We start from the raw sequence: 22,488 nt of genomic DNA on the forward strand, positions 1-22,488 counted from the left end.
GGGAGGAGCTAATACCTTATATAAGGAAAAGCCCAAGCTGAGAGAGGCCAGAATTTCTCTCAGCGAGCATCTGAAGGCTGGGCTACTAGTGCTGGACTGAGGGCTGAACTGAGAATTGAGAAGAACCGAGAAGAGACCTGAGAACTGAGGCAGAACTTCTTGGAGCAAGCCACATGGAGGCTGAGGAGGAGAGACCAGAAAGTGATTTTGACTTTGAGAATGGAGCTTCTGCTGAGACTTTTCTTCTGAGAACTTCTGCTGAGACTTTTCTTCTGGGAACTTCTGCTGGGAGCCAGGCTGAGGAGCTACCATGAGTAAGAGAGGAGGATCCTTGCTTCAGGGGAGCCTCTTCTGTTGTGGAGGCTTGGGAATGTGGGTATTCACTGTATTGACCATTTGTACCAACTTTGTGGTTACTGTAATGACTTTGACTTTCTGGTGCTGGGACTCGGTTTCCTGGTATTTGAATGGGTACTTGGGGTGAACTAGACACTGTGGGCTTCAATTGGAACAGGAACTGCATGGAGAGCTGGGAGTTGGCCTCCTTTGAATTCAAGTGGCAGTTGGTTAGATTGGGCAGTAGCTGGGACCATGGAAGAGGAACCATGGAAGCTGAGAGCCTGCCTCAGTCAAGATGAAAAGACCTCTCCTTGGGTATTTAGTGCTGACTGATGGAATTATAACTTACTTGTAACCTGGGGGTGGATGGCCTTTGTACTTTCCACTACCCCTTAAGAGGGCACTGAGTAGTGACTGACAGTATTGTAACTTAATTGCATTCCATGGGTGGAAGACTTTGACTTTTGTACTTTGTGATTGAATTAAGGACTTTGTGATTAAATGAATGTACTTAGCTTAAAACTATGTGACCACTTTGGTGAAAACTATGTAGCTGTTTTGTGATAAGTTGTAACATTGTGAATGTGAACCTTGATTTTCTTCCAATGTTTTGTCTTAGTTTGTTACTGAATAAATAGTTTACCATACTGTGTAATCAGAATCTTGAAAGCTGTTCACAGCAGCAGTCCTCTGGAAAGATGCTTGTGCTTGGCTTTACAGCACCCCATTTATGTAAAATAATTTCCCCCATTCTTCATTTCCATTCTTTACTCTTCTAGTGCATTTCTTTTTCCCACCCCTTCCATTCTTAGTTTGAGATTATCCAAACGCAACAGAATCCCACTCAGGCCCTCTGTATAATTATTTACATTCCTTCTATGACCCCTGGTGATGATAAAGCTCTGAGAAGTTACATGCATCATTTACCCATATAAGAATGTAGAATAGTTTAACCTTGTGTAGTCCCTTATGATTTCTGATGTTTACCTTTTTATATTTTTCTTTACTTCTATGCTTGCACTTCAGAGTTTCTCCATAGCTCTGGTCTTTTTATTGGGAATGCTTGGAAGTTCTCTATTTTATTAAAAGTTCAATTTCCCCCCTGCAGAATTATACTCATTTTTTCTGAGTAAGTTATTTTTGGTTATAAGCCTAGATCTTTTGCCTCTTAGAATGTTATAGTCCAAGTTCTATGTTTCTTTATAGTGGTGGCTGCTAAATTGTGTGTGATCCTGATTGTGGCTCCTCAGTACTTGAATTCTTTCTTTTGACTTCTTGTGGTATATTATCCTTGAATGGGAGTTCTGTATTTTGTTATAATATTTCTTGAAATTTTTATTTTGGGTTTTTTTTAAATCACTTAATAGTATTTTATTTTTTCCAATTACATATCAAGATAGTCTTCAGCATTCATTTTTATAAGATTTTGAGTTCCAAATTTTTCTCCCTCTCTTCCTCCCCTCCAACCTCCCCAAGACAGCAAGCAATCTGATATAGGTTATACATGCACAATCATTTTAAACATATTCCCACACTAGTCATATTGTAAAAGAAGAATCAGAACAAAAGGGAAAAACCATGAGAAAGAATAAAAACAAAAAAAGTGGAAAAAAAAGAGTTTGGACTAGATTATTTCAAAGGCCTTTTTCAACTCTAAAATACTATGATTCTTTTTTAAAAATAAGGTTTTGTTAAAATCTTTTTTTTTAGTCACCACAGTTTCCTCCAGTATCTGTCTGCCCCCCTCCTCCCAGTGAGTCATTCTATAAAACAAATAATTTTTTTTTTTTTTTGCCTTTTGGAGGGCAGTTGGGGTTAAGTAACTTGCACAAGGTTACACAGCTAGTTTTTTTGTGTGTGGGTGTAAAGTGTCTGAGACCAGAACCAAACTCGGGTCCTTCTGACTCAGGGCCTGGAACTCTTACTCCCTGTGCCACTTAGCCACCCTAAATAGTATTTTTTTAAAGGAAAAAAAAAGAAAAAGAAGAAAAAAAAATCAGTATAACTGATTAATACATTGAAAGGTCTGAGAATAGGTATAATGTGCAACAGTTGTGAACCTCCCACCTCTGCAAAGGTGTAGAATGGGAATGTTTTCTCTTTATCTTTTCTTTTGAGCCTTGTAATTTTTCAACATTTACTTTTGATTTTTTTTTTTTGGTGGTGATTCATTCTGTTTGCATTCTTGTAATCATTGTATATATTGTTTTCTCAGTCCTGGTTGCTTCACTCTGCATCAGTTCATGTAGAGCTGTTTATGCTTCTCTGTATCCGTCCTGTTTGTCATGGTCTGAAGATAGATCTGTCCTGAATACTGTGTTCTTCCTTATTACTCTTCCCTAGAAAAGTTGCCAAACTGCCAGCATTTCTACTTCAGAAAGTGCCTGCCAAGCCCGTGAACAGGTTGATGCAGAGGTACAAACTGACCCGCCTTCTCCTATGGCCCTACGCTATGCATCCCAGCAAGATATCCCTGGGTTGGCCTCCTTCCTCCATCGGGTAGAAAACCGTATCATCCGAGAGCTGGATAAGAACTGGCAGAGCCATGCATTTGATGGCTTCGAGGTGAACTGGACAGAGCAGCAGCAGACGGTACGGAGAGGTGGGGTAAGGAAGATGGGAATTGGGTTCCCCATATCCTCTGACATCTCCAAAACCTCTTTATTTTCTCCCAGTTTCATTTCCTATTTCAAGGTCTTGCTATTAGGACTTCTGCAAGCTTCTAGGCCTCAGAATTTTTATTTCATGAAAATGGTTATCTGGTCCTAAAGAATTCTGAGAACCTGAGACCCAGAAAAGTTTGAATGATTTTCCCCCCCTCAGTTCTGGGCAAGGAAGTGGGCTTTCCATTCATTCTTTGTGTCTCTAATTTTGGCTTGCCTTCCCTGGGTGACTGAGGGGAAGAACTCAGTTTAATAAAGACACTTGACCACAACTATAAAAATATCCATTGAAATAATTTGAAGACTACCACTATTGCTTTAGTAATTCTTCCCGTTTGGGTCTTGTGGGATTACTCTTCTTTCTGGATCTCAAGTTTTCTGGCTAGCCTTAAGCAACAAAATTTAATTTATTTTTAGCATATGGGGTAGAAAATTTTCTAAAATATGTCACACGTTGCCCTGCCTACTTAAATGGAGAATATCACACAAAATATTACCTCTTCTTAAAAATGTTTTATTGATGCTCTGTTTTTATGAACATTTTTTATCGAAGATTTCAATCATCTCTGAACATGAAAGACAATATTGATGTACAGTGATTCTCAGTGGAATTTTCCCTTGACTTATCATAAAGGCACAGCTCTTTTCCTTTTGATCTAGATTTTCCTTTTCCTATTTGTACTTAATTTAAAAATCAGCCTAGCTTTGTAATTTATATAGCATATTCTTCTGCTTGTGAGATTCCAACTTTGGTGTCAATTAGAAATAGTGATTACCTTAATCAGTTGTAGTATAAGTTTGCACTGAGGCTTTGAGTCCAGAATTATAAATTATAGATTTTAGAATTTGTTTGTACATTGTATGCATTTAATGGACAGAATTAAATATATTGTGTTAGTTCCTGAAAATTTGGGATATTTCCCTTCTTTCCCAAATTTCCCTGAGATACTATGATATCTTCCATTGGCAGTTAAGGGGATGATGGGAGTAGAGTATATATGATGAACTCTGCTAGTGTGGCAAAGGAGAAAATAGCCTACTAGAATATTAATGAGAATTATATCTTTGAGTCAAGAGAGCCAAAAAAAGATGTCAGTAGACCAACTAAAACATAACAGGGTTTTATTTTAGATATATCCATAACTTAAAACAAAGCCATACAGATTGACAAATCTCTGAGGCCAGTATCTGATTTTCATAGTGATCTTAAGAACTTCTAAAAGAAGTTGCTAACAGGTACTGCCATGTTTTCACTCTGCAGCCTCTTCTGTGTATATGGCTACATTATTCCACAAAAAATTTAGTTTTTAAAATTTAAATTTAAACCCAATTCCTGCTGTGTTCAGACTTTCATCTGTTACTACGATCATGATTAGGAACGATCTTTGGGGGTGACTGTCTTCCCATCTAGCATGACACTGGTATTGATAAATTCAGTGGCATACAAATTAGTATTATGAGATTAGGGACCCGGTCTTTGAGTGGTTAAGAGAAATTATTGCGAAGACACTGTATTCTTTGTCTTTCCTTTCTCTGACTGGGCTTAAGTGAAGGAGAAAAGATTCCTCATCTAGTTTGTGCTCAGGCCCAGCTTAGCTTATGGTTCATACAGAGAACCTATTTCTTGGATTAAGAAACTTTGTCCTGAATCTTGAGATAGAATGATCTGGAAAGTTTCCTTAGCTTCTCTGGGCCTGGAAGTCTACAACTTTGTAGGGGAATGAGGGCCACTGGAGGCAGGTGAATCTTGGATATGGGATCTGGTAATATAATCCTATTTCATTTTTTACTGTGTGTTCATCTATATACATTGTTTAATCAGTTTTGAATCCATACGATTTTTGTTTTTCTGGAAAACATACTGGCTTCATTTATAATGTACTGCTTTTCTCTGATGGTGTCCTTCCTCCACCCCAATGTTGCATGCCATCTCCTTGCAAGCCTGAAAATCTTGTGGTACAGGCTGAGAACTTCTTGTCATGTTCCCGTTGTCATCTCTGAATCCCTCCTGTGCTCTCCCCAATCCTCCTTAAACAAGGTCATCATGAGGATTGTGAAGTAGACTTATCAACCCTGTCCATCACACCTCCCATCCTCTTCCCCCAACACATACATACGTACACAGTGCCGGGGTGAGAAGAGAGAGTGTCAGCAGCTCCATGGAGCCAATGGGAACAGACCAGGGCCTGGTGTAATGCTCTATTTTTTTTTTTTTTTGCTTTTTTGAAGGGGGGAAGGCAGGGCAATTGGGGTTAAGTGACTTGCCTGAGGTCACACGACTAGTAAGTGTGTCAAATGTCTGAGTCCAGATTTGAACTCAGGTCCTCCTGACTCCAGGGCCAGTACTCTATTTACTGCACCACCTAGCTGCCCCAATGCTCTATTTTTTTACTTCACTTTCCAGTAATGTTCCTTCTCCCCCAAAAGAGCCCTCTCTTATAAGAATTAAATACAGGTTAGTCAAACAAATCAACATATTGACCATGTTTGAAATTGTATGCCTCATTCTGCAGGTATGGGGATAGGCTTCACTTTCAGTCTTTTAAAGTCCTTACCACTCAGTGTATTGATTGAGAGCTCTGAAGGCTTTCATTGTTCTTTTATTTTACTTTATTATGGTCAGTATGTAAATGGTTCTCTTGGTTCTGCTTACTTTATACAGGTCTCCCCAAGTCTCACTGAATTCTTAAAAAATAATACCTCCTTAAGGATTCATGGCCATCCATAAGTGATCCATTGTTGGATCATACCTTAAAGCTGTTGAAGCATACAGGGCTGTTTGTCCCTAAGCTAAATGGTGCTATATCACTGTGCTTTTTGAGTTTTGCATTTGCTTTTTGAATTTTCATCTGCTTTTTAAAAATTATGTTTCCCCGCCATGGATTTGTTTAATACTATTGTCAGGGATTTGTGTTTCTTCTAGATTTATGCTATTATGAAGAGTATCTTCCAGTAGACTCCTTCCCTTTACCCCCCCCAACAACAAAAAAAAATCTAACCCTCTGCCCCCATATACTTTGGGATTTTTTTCCTTAAAGAGGAATTAATGTTTGCTTGTGTGTGTGTGTGTGTGTATGTGTGTGTGAACATGTGCACATGTAAATCTCAGAAGGCCTTTGATTTGTTTCTTCCACCCCACCCCCAAATTTAACTTAATTTTTTCCAATTAACAAACATTATTTTCCTCTTCCATTCACCCCTCCACCAAATGAACAATTAAAAAACCAATAAATAATAAATCAATAAACAAAAAGTAACAAAAAAGAAGAAAAAAAGAAAAGGAAACCCTTATAACAAGTACGTATATGTCATGCACTTGTCAAACAAAACAAATTCCCACATTGACCATGTGCAGAAATGTATGTCTCACTCTGAATGAAAAGTTCATCACTTCTCTTTGTTCTCTGGAAGCATGAGTCATCAGTGCATTGATCAGACTTCTAAAGTCTCTCACAGTAGTTTTTTTTTTTGGTAATATTTTCATTATAGAAATTGTTCTCCTAATTCTGCACACTTCACTATGCATCATTTCACAGAGATCTTCCCAGAAACTTTCCATTTCTTCATGGCTTATAGCATAACATTGTTCCATTACATTCACATACCATAATCTGTTTAACCATTCCCATGTGCCCTTAATTTCTAGTTCTTTCTTATTATGAAACAAACTACTGTAAATATTTTGTACATGTGGGTCTTTTCATCATTTTTTCTATTTCTTTGGATATAGGCCTAGTAGTGGTATCATTAGGTCACAGTTTAATGACTTTTTGGTTATAATTCCAAGTTGCTTTCCAGAATAGCTATACCATTTCACAGCTGTCATCATCATCCTCATTAAATATGATATAATATATCATATGATATGATGTGATATAATATAACTAAAATGTGTGATTATATATAATAGAATTATAATATGCATTATTATATAATTATTAATTATATTAACAATAATAATAATTTTATGCATGTTAGCTCATTTTATCTTCATGATAACCCTGAGATATGCTATTATGATCTCTGTAGATGGATACAAGTTAAGTCACTTGCCTAGGGTCACATCACCAGTAGTTATCTGAGGCAGGATTAGAATTCAGGACTTCCTCACTCTAGGTTTAATATTATATTGAACCACATAACAATGCATTAGTGTGTCTGTTTCTAGTAAGTCCTCCAACATTTGTCATTTTCCTTTTTTGTCATATCTGCCAATCTGACAGGTATGTGGAATGGCTTTAATTTACTTTTCTCTAATTATTAGTTATTGGTAATATTTTTACATATGGTTATTGATAACTTGGATTTTTTCCTTAGAAAACTGTCTATTCATATTCTTTGACCATTAATTGGTCAGTGGCTCTTATTCTTATAAATTTGAGTCAGTTCCTTATTTATTTTAGAAATGAGACCCTTGTCAGAGAAACGTGTTGCAAAAATTTTTTTGTGTTATCTGTTTCCCTTTTAATTTTAACTGCATTGCTATTATGTAAAAACACTTAAAAAATTTTATATCGTCAGAATTATGCATTTTGTCTTCTCTTAGCCTCTCCCTTTTGCCTAAATGCATTCCTTACTTATAGATCTGAAAGGTTAGGAGACTCCTTCCCTTCACATCCAAGCCTTTCACCTTTTGGTTGTTTCCTTAGCATCTTGTCATTACTACCCTCATAACATCTTTTGAAACTCTTTTTCCTTTCCTGAGACTGTCCTCACCTTGATGCAGGGCCTCATCACTTCACACCTGGACCATTGCAATAGCCTGGTAGTTGTTCTCCCTGCCTCAAGCCTCTCCCCACCCCAGGCCATCCTCCTCTCAGCTGTCAAGATGATCACCCTCAAGCAGAGGTCTGACTGTGCCATCTCCTGCTCAGTAAGCTCCAGTGGCACCCTATTACCTCCAGGATCAAATATAATATTCTCTGTTGGCTTTCGAAGCCCTTCACAACTGGCTCATCCAGTGACCTTGGCCTTATTGCTTTTCTTCACACACAACACCCCATGTCCCAATTCTGTCTTTTCCCTGGCTGTCCCATTTTACCTAACCTTAATTACTGGATGGGTATAGCCTTAGACAACCTGAGACCTGGGAAAGACACCTTAGCTTAAAAAGGCCAATGTCCCCCACTGCATACGGGGCCATCTCCAGTAGTCCTGATCTATTTCTCACCACTGAACCCAGATGGCGCTGGAGGAGAAAGTGAGGCTGGTGACCTTGCACAGCCTCCCTCACTTAAGTCCAATTCATTTGCACATCACAGCTTCACCTCCCTGATGTCTTGGTCCTTTTCAACAACAAGCCCCATGCTCTTTCTCTTGGTCCCTGCTCTGTGCTTTTCTGTCTTCCTTAAAATCTTAGCACAAGCCCTGCTTTCTGTGAGAGGCTCGTCCAGTTGCACCTTCCCTCTGAGCTGGCCTTCAGCTCCTCTTCTCCATTTTCCTGGTGTCTGCCCAATAGGTGGGAGCTCCTTGAGGGCGGGGCTCCTTTTTGCCCCTCTTTGTATTCCCAGCACTTAGCATGGTGCCTGGCACATAGTAAGTGTTTAGTAAATGCTGCAGTTGTTTCTTAAGGTGGAGTTACTTTTGTTTTAAACAGTTTTTTCATGATTTACCTTATTGTCAAGATGCCATATATCACTCATAGAACTGTAAAAGATGGTCAGGATTTCAGGAGTCATTTAGTCCGACTTGTAGTTAGATAAGATTTCTTTGTGACTACTGCTAAGCATGTGTGCTCCAGCAGCCCTCCTTCCGGCTTCTGATTTGCTCCCTCTAGGGAGCAATGCTAAAAATCTAGGGGTAGGGACTGGGATTTTATTGATATCTGGATGAATATTTTCTAATACCAGTGCAGATTGGCACCTTTTTTTCAATTTATTGTCTAGGAGATTTGACTTGAGCCCTGAGAGGTTAGGTGATTTGCCCAAGGTCACACAGCCCATCTGATTCAGGTGTGGGATTTTAACCCAGGTCTTTCTGACTTGCAGTCACCAGTTCTCCATCCACTTAGTATGCTGCCTGCATGCTGAGTAGATCTCTAAGTTGATTACAATGGCACATAAAACAGGGGTAGTGGAGTGTGCTGGACTTACAGTGAGGCGAAGCAAGGTGCGTTAGTGCCCTGGCTTTGTCACCTGACTCTTTAGAGGACTCTCAGGCTTCTTTCATAGATTTTGCTTTGTTCCACGTAGAAGATGTACTAACTCTATTTGATTCGGTTTCTTTCTTGCGCAGGGCAGAAATATTAGGAAAACATTTGCAGCAGGCTGGTAATATCTCAGTATTTCTTTGCAAGGCTGAATTCACTCCAATCTGGAAGGGACTTCACTTCACACAAAAAATGCCTCCTCTCTCTGGGCTAAGGAACGTGTGACTTTTTGTTTGGCAGGTGACCTGCCAGCATACCCTGTGCTACCCCCTGGCCCAGGCTCAGAAGCTGCAGGTGACCAGTGTCTCCTGGAATGCCACTGGCTCAGTGGTGGCGTGTTCCTATGGCCGGTGAGTATCTGGGAGAAGGGACAGTAGGAGCTTAGACTGGTTTGGGGCTTACTCAGAGGCTAGTCTCAGCTTTGCCTTTGATCTGCTTTATGATCTTGACTTTCTCTTTTTGGACTCTGGATTTCATTTTATTATTTTCAATGAACAAAAAACCTGTTTTCTCCCCTTCCTCTCATTGAAAACAAAAGAAAATAGAAAAACTAAAACTTTGTTGCAAATGTACATAGCTTAGCAAAACAGACCCCCAAATTGGCTATATCCAAAAATGTCTATTTCTGGGGCGGCCAGGTGGCTCAGTGAGTAAGCACCGGCTCTAGTGTCGGGATGACCTGGGGGATCGAATCCGGGCTCAGATACTTAGCACCACACCCAGAAATAACTGGTTGTGTAACCTTGAGCAAGTTACTTAACCCCAATTGCTTAAAAAAAATGTCTATTTCATTCTGTACCCTGAGCCCATTACCTCTGTGTCAGCAGGTGGGCAGCATCATATCAGTACTCTGGAATCATAAAAGTAAGCTGGGCAAAACTTAGAAACTGATTAGCTATAGGTATGGAAAGAGAGAGAAGAATCAGGGATGGACATGAGGCTGGAAACCTGAGAGAACCAGAAAGCAATTGATTCAGTCAACAGAAATGGGGAAGTTTGAATAGTGAATTCTGTTTTGGATGTGTTGAATTTGAGATGCCTATAGGCCATCCAGGGGCAGGTAGGTGGTGCAGTGGATAGAGTGCAGGGCCTGGAGTCAGGAAGACTCATCTTCCTCAGTTCAAATCTGGCCTCAGATACTTACTAGCTGTGTGGCCCTGGGCAAGTCACTTACTCCAGTTTGTTTTAGTTCTTCATCTGTAAAATGAGCTGGAGAAGGAAATGGCAAACCACTCCAGCATCCCTGCCAAGAAAACTCCAAATGGGGTCACAAAGAGCTGGGCATGATTGCAATGACTGAACTAACAGCAGGATAGGGAAGAGGTACAGTCGATGAGGGGCTGGAGTCAAGAGACAGTAGGAAGTAGGATATGTAGTTTTTTGATACATCTGCATAGACACAATGATTGAACCCATGGGAGTGGATGAGCTCACCAAAGGAGGGAGCATAAAGAAGGCCCAGGGAAGAGCCTTGGGAGATGCTCTTACTTGGTGGGCAGAGCTCCAGAAGAGGCCATCAGACTTGTCGGAAGGGAACTAGGAGAGAACAGTAGCATGGAAGCTGTGGGAGGAGAGAATGTCTAGGGAAGAAGGGGATTGTCAATAGTGTTAAAAATTGCAGACAGATTGAATAAAATGAGGTCTGAATAAAACTGTTGAATTTAGGCATAACTTTTGGTGCTAGCCCATCTACTGGTGGGAACAGAAACCAGAACTTGATGCACACCTCCATTGATGAAGAATTCACTATTTCTTAAGGTAGTCCATTCCATTATTGGACAGCTCTAATTATTTAAAAATTATCCCTTCTGTTGTACCAAATTCAGTAGTGTAAATTCTCCCCTTTAAGTCTTTTCCACTTGACAGCCCTCCAAACATTTGAATGTGCCCATCCTATCTTCTTTAATCATCTCCTCTTCAGGCTAAAGATTTCTTAGTTCCTTTCCTTAATCCTTATATGGCATGGTTTTGAGTTTCCTCAGCATTCTTTTCACTCTTTTCTGGACCTGTTTGGCATGTCTTTGGTCTTCCTAAAATGTGACCCTCAAGTTTGAGACAGTCTTCCAGATGGGTTCTGCCCCAGGTGTAGCAAGGTGGGACTGTGGCCTCCCTCATGGAGGACACCGCCCCAAGTTCAGGAGGCTCACATGGCTGCTGCATCACCCATGTTGAGCTTAGATAGAGCTAGCTACAGCTACCAGGATTTTCACATGACCTCCTTCCTCTCTTGCTTCATCTCATCCATTTTGTACCCATAGAGCATTTTTTGGATCCAAGTGTAAGACTGAGTATTTGTTCCTTTGATTACATTTGCTCCATCATCCTAGGCTGCTGAGATTTTTTTTGGATCTCAGTTCTGTCAGCTCCCAAATTGGCTCTCTTTATCATTTTGTGTATCACAAATGTGATGATAAACATGCCATCTATGTCTTCATTTAAAGCATTGATGAAAATGTTGACCAGAATGTGTTACTTTCAGTTTGAATACATTGTGGTCCTTTTAACTTGTCCATTTGCTAGGCTGGACCAGACCAGTCGAATAGCAGGGATATGAGAGAGCATTGGTGAAGGGCTGGGGCCAGGCCACAAGCTGTTAACTTGTTTACCCAGAACGAGGACCTGCCTGACCCCAGGACCCAATGGGTTATTGTTACTGTGGCTGCCATTGCTGTTGCTATTATTATCATCATTATTTCCACTTCATCTTCAATGGGGTTCAGATAGAAATGGTCCTGGGACAAGTTCCCACCCTGCTAGTATTCTTTAATATTTAATGTTCTATTGCACAGGTAATTAAAGTGGTTGTTTTTTGTTGTTGATTAAAAACATTGGGATGTTTAGCTCATCCTCTGTAGGTTTGCTGAAAGCATCTTTGGCACAGCTTCAGAAACAGGTAAGACAAGATGACATGTACCTACCTCATTCTGTTCCAACATGACATTAATTTCCTCTGCTAGGTCTCTATATTTTGAAAGCTATTTATTGCATATAGCTTGGAGATTTTGAATGATAGCTATGGGGACCTCTGTTAAAAACATTGTTAATTTTCTATTATAGGGTTATATCTTATCATTATTATTAGTATAATGACTAAAATATAATAAAATACATTACAGTACTTATATAAAATATAATAAAAACAATTGATATTTATAGAACACTTTAGTTTGCCAAATAACTTTATATACATTATCTCATTTGAGACTCTAAACTACCTAAAGAGACACTGAAGATATTATTCTTCCCATTTTATATGTTAAAAAAAATGAGCATCAGAGAGTTTAAGTGAGTTGCCCACAACTCAGAAGTATCAGAGGTGGCTTTTGAATCTGTATTCTGGACTCATAATTCCTGTGGAGTTTCAGAGATTCTTAGTTCAGGTGAAGCTGTAGTTCTCACACTTTGTTTTTTGGGCTTTTATTTGTGCAACTTAGGTCATCTTATGTCTCTGCTTCTTGGAAGGTTTTCTTTTTTAATTTTTTTTGTTTAGTGTACAACATTCATTTCCACAAGATACTGAGTTACAAATTTTCTCCCTGTTTTTCCCCTACCCACCACCCCAAAACAGCGATCTCACTGAATATCCACTCCCCCAATCTGCTCTCTCCTATATCCTCCCCCATGCCCCCTCCGACTTTCCAGTAGGGCAAGATGGATCTCTATACCCTAGTATATAGTGCCTGTATATCTTATTTCCCAGCTGCATGTAAATATATATATATATATGTATACATATACATATATATATATTTAAACTTTTGATTTTAAAACTTCAAATTCCACATTTTTCCCTTCTTCCCTCGTCACCTACCCTTCTGGGAAGATAAGCAATTCAATATAGGTTGTGCATGTGTAGTTACGTAAAACATTTCCATAATGGATATATTGTGAAAGACTGATTATATTTCCCTTCATCCTTATCCTGCCCCCAACTTTTTCTATTTTCTGCTTTGACCCTGTCCCTTTTCAAAAGTATGTGCTTCTGACTACCCCCCCCCCACCTGCCCTCTCTTCTATCATCCCCCCTCTTATTCCCTTCCCCCCTACTTTACTGTAGGGTAAGATACCCAATTTAGTATGTATGTTATTCCATCCTTAAGCCAAATTCAATGAGAAAGGTTGACCCCATTCCCTTTTGCCTTCTTGTTCTTCCCCTCCATTGTAGCAGTTTTCCCTTGCCTCTTTTGTATGAGATAATTTACCCTATTTTGTCTCTCCCTATCTCCTCTCATTATATTCCTCTCTCACCTCTTAATTTTATTTTTAAAATATCATCCCTTCCTATTCAATTGATCCTGTGCCCTCTGTCTGTGTATACCTGTACACATATATACATACACTCACATATGTAATCATACACACATATACCCTCCTATATAGACATATATATATATTATATATATGTATACAAATGTATACTTATGTTCCCTTCAACTATTCTCATACTGAGAAAAGTTTCATAAGTTACAAATATCATTTTTCCATGCAGGAATGCAAATAGTTCAACTTTGATAAGTTCCTTATGACTTCTTTTCCCTGTTTACCTTTTCATGCTTCTCTTGCTTCTTGTATTTGAATGTCAGATTTTCTATTCAACTCTGGTTTTTTCATCAAGAATGCTTGAAAGTCCTCTATTTCATTGAATGACCATATTTTCCCTTGAAACATGATACTCAGTTTTGCTGGGTAGGTGATTCTTGGTTTTAATCCCAGCTCCTTTGACCTCTGGAATATCATATTCCAAGCCCTTCAGTCCCTCAATGTAGAAGCTGCCAGATCTTGTATTATCCTGATTGTGTTTCCACAATATTCAAATTGTTTCTTCTTGGCTGCTTGTAATATTTTCTCCTTGGTCTGGGAACTCTGGAACCTGGCTATAATATTCCTAGGAGTTTTCTTTTTGGGATCTTTTTCAGGAGGTAATCAGTGGATTATTTCAACCTCTATTTTGCCCTCTGGTTCTAAAACATCAGGGCAATTTTCCTTGAGAATTTCTCAAAGGATGATTTCTAGGTTCTTTTTTTGATCATGGTTTTCAGGTAGTCCAGTAATTTTTAAATTATCTCTTCTGGATCTGTTTTCCAGGTCAGTGGTTTTTCCAATGAGTTATTTCACATTGCCTTCTATTTTTTCATTTGTTTGGATCTGTTTAATGGTATCTTGATTCCTCATAAAGTCACTAGCTTCCATTTGCTCCAGTCTAATTCTGAAGGAATTATTCTCTTCAGTGAGCTTTTGAAATTCTTTTTCCATTTGGCAAGATTGGCTTTTTAAGGCAATCTTCTCCTCATTGGCTTTTTGGGCCTCTTTTGCCATTTGAGTTAGTCTATTTTTTTTTTTTGGAGGGCAGTTGGGGTTAAGTGACTTGCCCAAGGTCACATGGCTAGTAAATGTTAAGTGTCTGAGGCCGGATTTTAACTCAGGTCCTCCTGACTCCAGGGCTGGTGCTGTATTCACTGTGCCACCTAGCTGCCCCAGTTAGTCTATTTTTTAAGGTGTTATTTTATTATTATTGTTATTATTCAGTCAGGTTGTTGATTTGCTTTTCATGATTTTCTTGCATCATTCTTATTTCTCTTCCCAATTTTTCCTCTGCTTTTCTTACTTGGTTTTCAAAATTCTTCCTAAGCTCTTCTGTGGCCTTTAGCCAGTTCACATTTTTCTAGGAAGCTTTTGGTACAGGAATTCTGACTTCATTGTCTTCCTCCCCTTCCATGCTTTCATCCTTTTTGTCCCCAAAAAAGGAATCTAAGGTTTGACTGCTGTGCTTGCTTTGCTTCCTTTGCTTGCTCATGTTGCCACTCAATTACTTGACTTTTTAGCTTTTTGCCACAGTAGAACTCTGCTTCCAGAGAGGAGAGCTTTGACCCAAATTGCTGGTGTTTTTGCAGCTGTTGGAGTTATTATTATTAGTTAGGTGCCCTCTCAGAAGCCTCCACAGGCTCTGGCACCTAGTTACACTCCCCAGGACCTCCAACCAAGACAGCAATCCAAATCTAAGCAGGTTAAAGCAAGAGTGATGATTACCCTCTGAATGGTCACTTGGTTCTCCTACAATCTGCAGGCCAGGAGCTCTGAAGCAGCCATAGGGTGGCGGCTCCAGGGCCACCACACCTCTGCCAATTCTTGCTCTGGGGGTAGAGGCTGGACTGCGCTGTTCCCCCCTCAGTTCCAACAGAGTTCTACACTGACCTTTTACTTTGTCTTTGGCATTTATGTTTTGATAATTCTGGAAACTGCCACAGCTGCTTGTGATCCACTCTCCCAAAGTCCACTCCAGCTGTTGCTGGTTGGGGCCACCCTGGGGCTAAACCATGGGCTCATGCAGGGCTGGGCACAGCTCCCAGCATGCTGTGATGGACCCTTCCTGCCAGCCTGCAAGGCTGCCTTCAGTGGGAGAATTGTTTCTCTCTGTCACTTTGTGGGTTGTGTAGCTCTAAAATTTGTTTAGAGTCATATTTTATGGGTATTGGAGGTGGTTATGGGGGGAGCTCACGGAGTTTTCCTGCTTCTACGCTGCCATCTTGGCTCTGCCCGCAAAGCAGAAGGTTTTCTAAATTAATTTTTCAAGCTAAGTCTTAGCTTAAAAATAAGTTTTTATTAATGTGTGTTCTGTTTTTTACATCATCATAGTTTTCTCCCCAATATCCCTTACTCCTTCCCAGAGAGCCATCATATATTACAAACAGTATTTTTTAAATATAAAGAAAGAAAAAAGGAAAAAAAATCAGCACAACTGATCAATATCTTGAAAAAGTCCAAAAACATATGAGTAGGTAATATCTGTGGACTTCTTACTTCCACAAGTTAGGGGGTTAATCTGCTGCTGAGGGACTGAATTTATAATCCAGGGAAGAGTCTTTCCTCAATTCCCTATCAACTCACTGTCCTCCCAAGGTATTTTGGGGAGATAGACAAGGGATAAGGACAAGGGATATTGCATCATTACCCTTGAACCAGAAGCCAGATTATTTCTTTGTTTCCCCCTTCTTTGCCCCATTCCTGATTTAGCCCAGAAGTCCCAGCCACTCACTTTGAAGGTATTCTACTTCAAAGGAAGCAAGTCAGTAGAGCGTATTTGAAGGAATACTGTCCTGGGAATCAGGAGGCTTGATTTTTGGTATGACGCTTCCTTGTGTATGTACCATGGGCAGGCTGCTCTGTTTCTTGGCTTGTGACTGGAGGGCGTTGTGTCTATCTGTTGGTGGAGCCTGGTCTGTGAGTTGGTGCAGCTTGTTGTTGGTGTGTGATGAATGGAGGCAGGACAGTTGCATGTGCATGCCTACACACTATCTCCTTGGGATAGGGACAGTGTAGGGATCCTCAAACCAATGAAAATAAATTAGAGGTCAAAAGCAGTGCTTGGCTTATTGCAATAGTGTTCACAATAGAATTTACCCACCCTTGGGATATTTTAAGTGACTTTTATCTCCTAGTCCTAAAATGCTAATATATTGAAATTTTTTGTTTAATGGGAGGACATAGTCCTGACCATCCAGTTTTCCTTTCTAGGACTGGGGAAAGCTGAGGCTTAAAATCTAGTCCAGGTTATGTGAGTCTGGTGTAAGTAAAGGTCCTTTCTTAAGTCTCTGTAGTTGATATGAAACCTCTAATAAGCAAAAGGTAACAACTGGTAGGAGACACCATTTCTCTGCCTCTTCCTCCTCCATCAGTCTAGATGATGGTGACTGGAGCACTGAGAAGTCTTTTGTGTGCACCTGGAACCTGGATCGTCGGGGGCTGAACCCCAGGCAGCCTTCTGCTGTGGTGGAGGTGCCCAGCTCAGTCATGTGCTTGGCGTTCCATCCAACTCAGCCCTCTCACGTTGCAGGTAAGCCCTGTACTAGTTTCTCATGTCTTTCTTATCCTACTAACCAACACCTTGTTCTTTTCCAGTCCTCCCAAGTCCTTATTCTTCCTCCCCCAAATGAGCAGACAGAAGGGCCTGTGGGAAAAATAAATACAGAGCTTTTTTTTTTTTCTTTTTGGAGGGGGGAGGGTAGGGCAATTGGAGTTAAGTGACTTGCCCAAGGTCACATGGCTAGTTTTTGTGTTAATTGTCTGAGACTGGATTTGAACTCAGCTCCTCCTGAGTCCTCCCTGACTCAGGGAGGGCCAGTGCTGTATTCACTGTGCCACCTAGCCGCTCCATACAGAGCTCTTAATGGTCAGCTACTGTGGGCATGACATCATGGTTGGTGTTGCAGAAGATGTAGCTCAAGTCAATAACTGTCAAGTGCCTGCTCCATGCAAAGCAGTGTGTGCTCAGGGTCCTGTCCTCAAGCAGCTTACATACAGGTAGTGAAATACACAATGATTTGGGCAGGGAGAGAATGAGCAGTTAGGGAGATCCAGAAAAGCTTCTTCAGGGCACTGGAACTAAAGCCTGAAAGAATGTGAGCGCTGTAAAGAGGCCTCCAGACTTGGGCCGGCCTGCTGATCAGTGGGGGCTTCCGAGCAAGCACTCTCTGTTGGGATGGCTAGGGAAAATTTCCTGGAGGTGTTAAAATGTAAGGTTGGTCTTGAAGGATATGTGGCCATGAAAGGTAGCAGTGGAGCTACCCACAGGAAACAGGACAGTTTTCTTGCCCATCTTCCGTGTGTGTTTTAGAATGTGGCATGGGAAAACATGGGGAAGGGGCTTAGAAGGGGACAGGAAATTGAGGAGGTTTGAGTGTGGGGCAGTTTTGCCAAAATTTCCATTCCTTTTCCCTCAGGTGGCCTCTATAGTGGGGAGGTGCTCGTCTGGGACATGAGCCGGCCTGAGGACTCCTTGCTCTGGAGGACAGGAATGACGGATGACACTCACACAGATCCCGTCTATCAGGTCAGCACCACCCAGCTGCAGGAGACACACAAAGCTGTGTCCAGTACTGAGAGCCTCCCTTTAAAGAAACAGAAGCTGCGACTCATGGGCCGTGGCTTCTCCCTGATTGCTCCTTAAGTGTCTTACGTGTATTGTACATCCCTGGGAAACAGGCCAGGAGCAGACAGGTGCTACAAATGCAAGTAGCATCTCCCTGACCTCCTTGTCAGGAAAGACTTCCATGGGCTCACACTTAATCCAACAAAATGTGAAAGCCGTCCTCCTCTGAGAATCAAATAGATGATCTCATCATTCCTCATAACTGCCCCCACCTCCTCGCAGAGGCTTCCTAGTTGCCACTCTCTGGTCCAGCCTCCTGTACTAGAAATGTCTAGACAAAAGTGTTATTGAGCTGCTTCCCCTTGTCCTGGCTTCTGACTGGCATAGAATCCACAGCAAGGAGTAATCTCAAAGCTGCCACTGCTTGCCTGCCCTGGGCTCTGGGGCTGTTGTGAGAAAACTCCTCGGAGAAGGAGCCTTGCATTGCCCATCATAGGACCCTCTGTCATGTGGGGATCTGAGGGGTCCAGGCTGAAGCCTGGCATGGATTTGGTGAGTGGTCCTCTAGGGCCCCCTCTGCCCTCTCCTGTGTTGTGGGTGAGTGATTAGACCAGTTGACAGTGAGGTCAGTGGTTCATAATCTACTGGGTGGAGCAGAGTTTTGTGACCTTCCTCACTTGTGACCAGGGAAGAATGTCAAGTTCACACTGAAGGCCTTAGGGGCAGAGCTAAGAGGCCACTGGGTAGAAGATACAGAAAAGCAGGGTTAGGCTCTAAGGAAAAACATCCTAATGATCAGAATTGCCCCAGGGTTCAATAAACTACTTAAGGAAGTACTAATGTTCTCCTATCCCTGTAAGTCTTCACCCAGAAGCTGGATAACCACTTGGGAATATTTTAGAGATTTCTGCTTGAGGTTTGGGTTAGGCCAGATGAGTGATGAAGTCCCTTCTGATTTTGTGATTTTGTTCTCTTGAAGGAAGGAGACATAGATGGGAGGGTAGGATGGTTCAGTGAGCATGTGTTTTTGCTCAAATCTGAACTCTGGTTGCCTCAGGAGATCACAGAAACCTAGCTCTGACCTGAGGAATGCCATCCCTAAGGCCTCCAGGGCAGAGAAATTACACTTGAGAGCCCTTAAGAACCCCTTCACTCAGTTCTAATGCCAGACTTTCTGCCACTATGGATCTGTCCTTTCACTTCCTGGTTCTCCCCTGATTTTTTGTGTTAGCACAATGGGAAAAGGAAGGGACCAAACCCTAGGGAAGGGGGGAAAAGCTTCTTTCCATTCCCTGCTCCTTGTTGGGCCTCTGTTCATCCTGCCCTCTCCAGCTGTGTTCCTTCCTTCCCTTGGGGTCTCCACAGGTTGCCTGGCTGCCTGAACCCAGGCACAGCCACCGCTTCCAGCTGTTGAGTGTCTCCACAGATGGGAAGGTATTGCTGTGGCAGGCAGCTGGTTCAGGACAGCTGCAGCTGACAGAAGGCTTTGCTCTGGTCGTCCAGCAGATCCCCCGAAACACAAAGCTAAAGAAGGTGAGTGGGGTCAAGGCTGATGTGGAGAGGCCAGGCATGAGGAAAGCGACCAAGGACATCCTCATGGACCTAGTGTGAAGTTTCTCCCCACGTAAAAGACCCAATCAGAACTGGTGGTGCCTTTACCTTCCTGAGGATGGCAGAGGCCTAAGCACTAAGGAGGTGGGGAGTTTAATATGGGAAATACCTCCACTGGTCCTAGGGAAGTGGCGAGTAATACCAGGTGGAGGAAGAGGAGGGTGGAGACTGAAGAGATAGGCTCCTGCCCATGCCTGAACCCAAGGAGGCCTAACCTGGCTGATGGCTCCTTGGAAAACAAAGTTGGGCTATAGGAAGGATGCTGGAGGTCTAGTCCCAGTTCTGTCTTCCAGAGCCATGTCTAAAACATGGTCTCATGGAGGGAACATTGAACTTGGTGGTAAGGAGGCTGGCTCCTGGCCCTTGGTTTACACTAACTTATAGAGATCATATCCCCTTAAAGAAAGGGGCTGCTGGCCTCAGTGCTCTCCAGTGTCCCTCTAGCTTTCTGATGTAATTTCCCAGTGGGGAGATGGGTAGTGCTTGTTGCTGCTGGTCAGAGCAGTTTGGGGCTGACCTTCCTATCAATGTTTTCCTGTAGCCTACCCGGGGAGAAACAGAGGTAGGGGTCACAGCCCTGGCCTTCTCCAGCTTTGACCCCAGCTTGTTTATCCTGGGCACTGAAGGTGGCTTCCCACTAAAATGTTCAACAGCAGTGGAAGTGGCAGCCCTTACTCGAATGCCCAGTTCTCTGCCACTCCGAGCACCTGCCCAGTTTACCTTCTCCCCTCATGGGGGCCCCATCTACTCTGTGAGCTGCTCACCCTTTCACAGGTAAGATCCAGCTATTTGCAGAGCCAGGTGAGTACTTACCTTCTCCCTTTAGTTTACAAGACTGTAATTGTTCACACTCATCTTTTTTTTTTTTTTTTGCTTTTTTTGGAGGGGGAGGACAGGGCAATTGGGGTTAAGTGACTTACCCAAGGTCACATGGCTAGTGGTTTGTTTTTTTTAAAATCACTCACCATTTCTTTTATTTGTACAAAATAGTGAATAATCATACCCTGGCTGGGAAAAAAGGGTGGTTTTAGTTTTAAACAAGTTCTGTCCTGAAGCATCTATTTTGAAGGCTTGGACCAGCAGCTTTAGGCCCAGCATCATTGGGTTTGGACTCGGCAGGCTTAGCAGCCTTAGAATCAGACTTGGCTGCCTTGGAATCAGACTTGGCGACCTTGGGGTCAGACTTGGTGGCCTTAGCATCAGATTTGGTAGCCTTGGGATCTGACTTACTGACCTTGGTGGCAGACTTGGGGTCAGTGGGCTTGGTAGCCTTGGGGGTCAGTGGTTCTGGCAACCTTAGAGTCAGACTTTGTGATCCTGGAGCCTGGACGTTTGATGCCAATCCTAGGACCTGGACACTTGGTAGCCATCTTGTGGCCAGCACGCCGGGTGGTGGATCTTGGGCCTGAGGAGCTTGGCTTTGGAGGCCTTGGTGTTCAGGGCCTTGATGGCTTTGGTGTTGTTGGCCTGCATCTTCTTCAGCCCCTTCTTGTTGTGTTTCTTGGCAAAGCGCATGTTTCTTAGAAACTTGGGGTCAACCCCTTTCAGAGACTCGTATCTCTGTGACCTAGGTTTCTTGATGCCATTTTTGTGCCATTTTCGTGATTGGTTGTGGGTGGTATGGTTCTTAGACTTAGCCATCTTTACACCGCAGCCTGTGCTAACAGGCACTCCACTGCCCAGAAGAGGCCAAAGGAAGAGAGAGAAAGGACGGATAGTAAGTGTTAAGTGTCTGAGGCCGGATCTGAACTCAGGTCCTCCTGACTACAGGGCCAGTGCTCTATTTACTGTGCCACCTAGCCACCCTGATAAGTGGTTTTCTTTGTAATCCTATGTATTTTATTTTGAGAAGGGATTCATAGGCTTTTCCAGACTGCCAGAATGGTCCAAGGACCCCACAAAAGTTGAGAATACCCATTCAAATGACCCTTTGGCAAGTCATGCCTTTTTGCTCAATGGGATTGGTAGATTAATTCCCCTTTCCTATCCTGAGAAAGACTATATATACATCCTTTAAAGATTCAGAACCAATGGGGTGGCTAGGTGGCACAGTGAGTAGAGGCCCTGGAATCAGGAGGACCTGAGTTCAAATCCAGCCTCAGACACTTAACACAAAAACTGTGTGACTTTGGGCAAGTCGCTTAACCCCAATTGCCCTCCAAAAAGCAAAAAAAGAAAATAATAAAGATTAAGAACCCCTACTCCATTCTATGTGGACCAGCAGAATAATTTTAAAGATTGGGGGATGTGAAATGTGGTACAGAGCCCACATAGAAGGGCTTGGGGTAGAGATCTGGGTGAGGGTCCAGCTTGACACATATTTGCTGTGGGACCTTGGGCTAGGGCCTTTATTTTTAAGTTTCCTCATCTGTAAAATGAGGAAGATGGACTCTGTCTTAAAAGAATGTTATTAGATGTGATTCTGTGACCCAGTAAGTTTTAATTAAAGGAAGACCTCTAAAATCTCAGCTGCATCCACTTTTTCCTTATATGAACCCAGTCTACTTGAACATGTCTTACTTTTTACTACCATGTCTTTGCTTATATCATTTTCCCCCCTTTATTCAAATACTACCCACTCATCAAGGCTTAGGACAAGTCCCAGCTGCTCATACCTATTACCCTGGCTCTTTTTTGTGCAGTCATTTTTCAGTTGTCTGACTGTGCAACCCCATTTGAGATTTTCTTGGCAGAGATACTGGAGTGGTTTGCCATTTCCTTCTCCAGCTCATTTTTCAGATGAGGAAACTGAAGCAAGCAAGGTTAAGTGACTTGCCCAGGGTCACACAGCTAGTACTTGTGTGAGGCCAGCTTGGAACTCGGGAACATGGGTCTTCCTGACTCCAGGCAGGTGCTCTATC

General features: G+C 42.1%; 1 protein-coding gene and 1 pseudogene across 3 annotated transcripts in view; one reads left to right on the forward strand and one right to left on the reverse strand.

Moving 5' to 3' along the window:
- DYNC2I2 (dynein 2 intermediate chain 2) overlaps positions 1-22,488 on the forward strand; it is a 36,416-nt gene that overhangs the window by 12,739 nt on the left and 1,189 nt on the right. For 2 of the 3 annotated variants that reach the window (XM_069069481.1, XM_069069479.1), the window contains exons 2-7: positions 2,683-2,946; positions 9,391-9,500; positions 16,824-16,981; positions 17,868-17,977; positions 19,382-19,549; positions 20,169-20,401. In XM_069069481.1, coding sequence (XP_068925582.1) covers positions 2,683-2,946; positions 9,391-9,500; positions 16,824-16,981; positions 17,868-17,977; positions 19,382-19,549; positions 20,169-20,401 — 1,043 coding nt within the window. The remainder of the gene's footprint in view (positions 1-2,682; positions 2,947-9,390; positions 9,501-16,823; positions 16,982-17,867; positions 17,978-19,381; positions 19,550-20,168; positions 20,402-22,488) is intronic. The other variant, XM_069069480.1, reaches the window with a different exon arrangement.
- Positions 3,951-6,725, reverse strand: LOC138147161 (LYR motif-containing protein 1 pseudogene; annotated as a pseudogene).

This window comes from Petaurus breviceps, unplaced genomic scaffold (genome assembly GCF_028583685.1).
Source record: "Petaurus breviceps papuanus isolate PSGF00001 unplaced genomic scaffold, PetGlider_PUasm1.0 90779, whole genome shotgun sequence".
Classification (NCBI taxonomy): domain Eukaryota; kingdom Metazoa; phylum Chordata; class Mammalia; order Diprotodontia; family Petauridae; genus Petaurus; species Petaurus breviceps.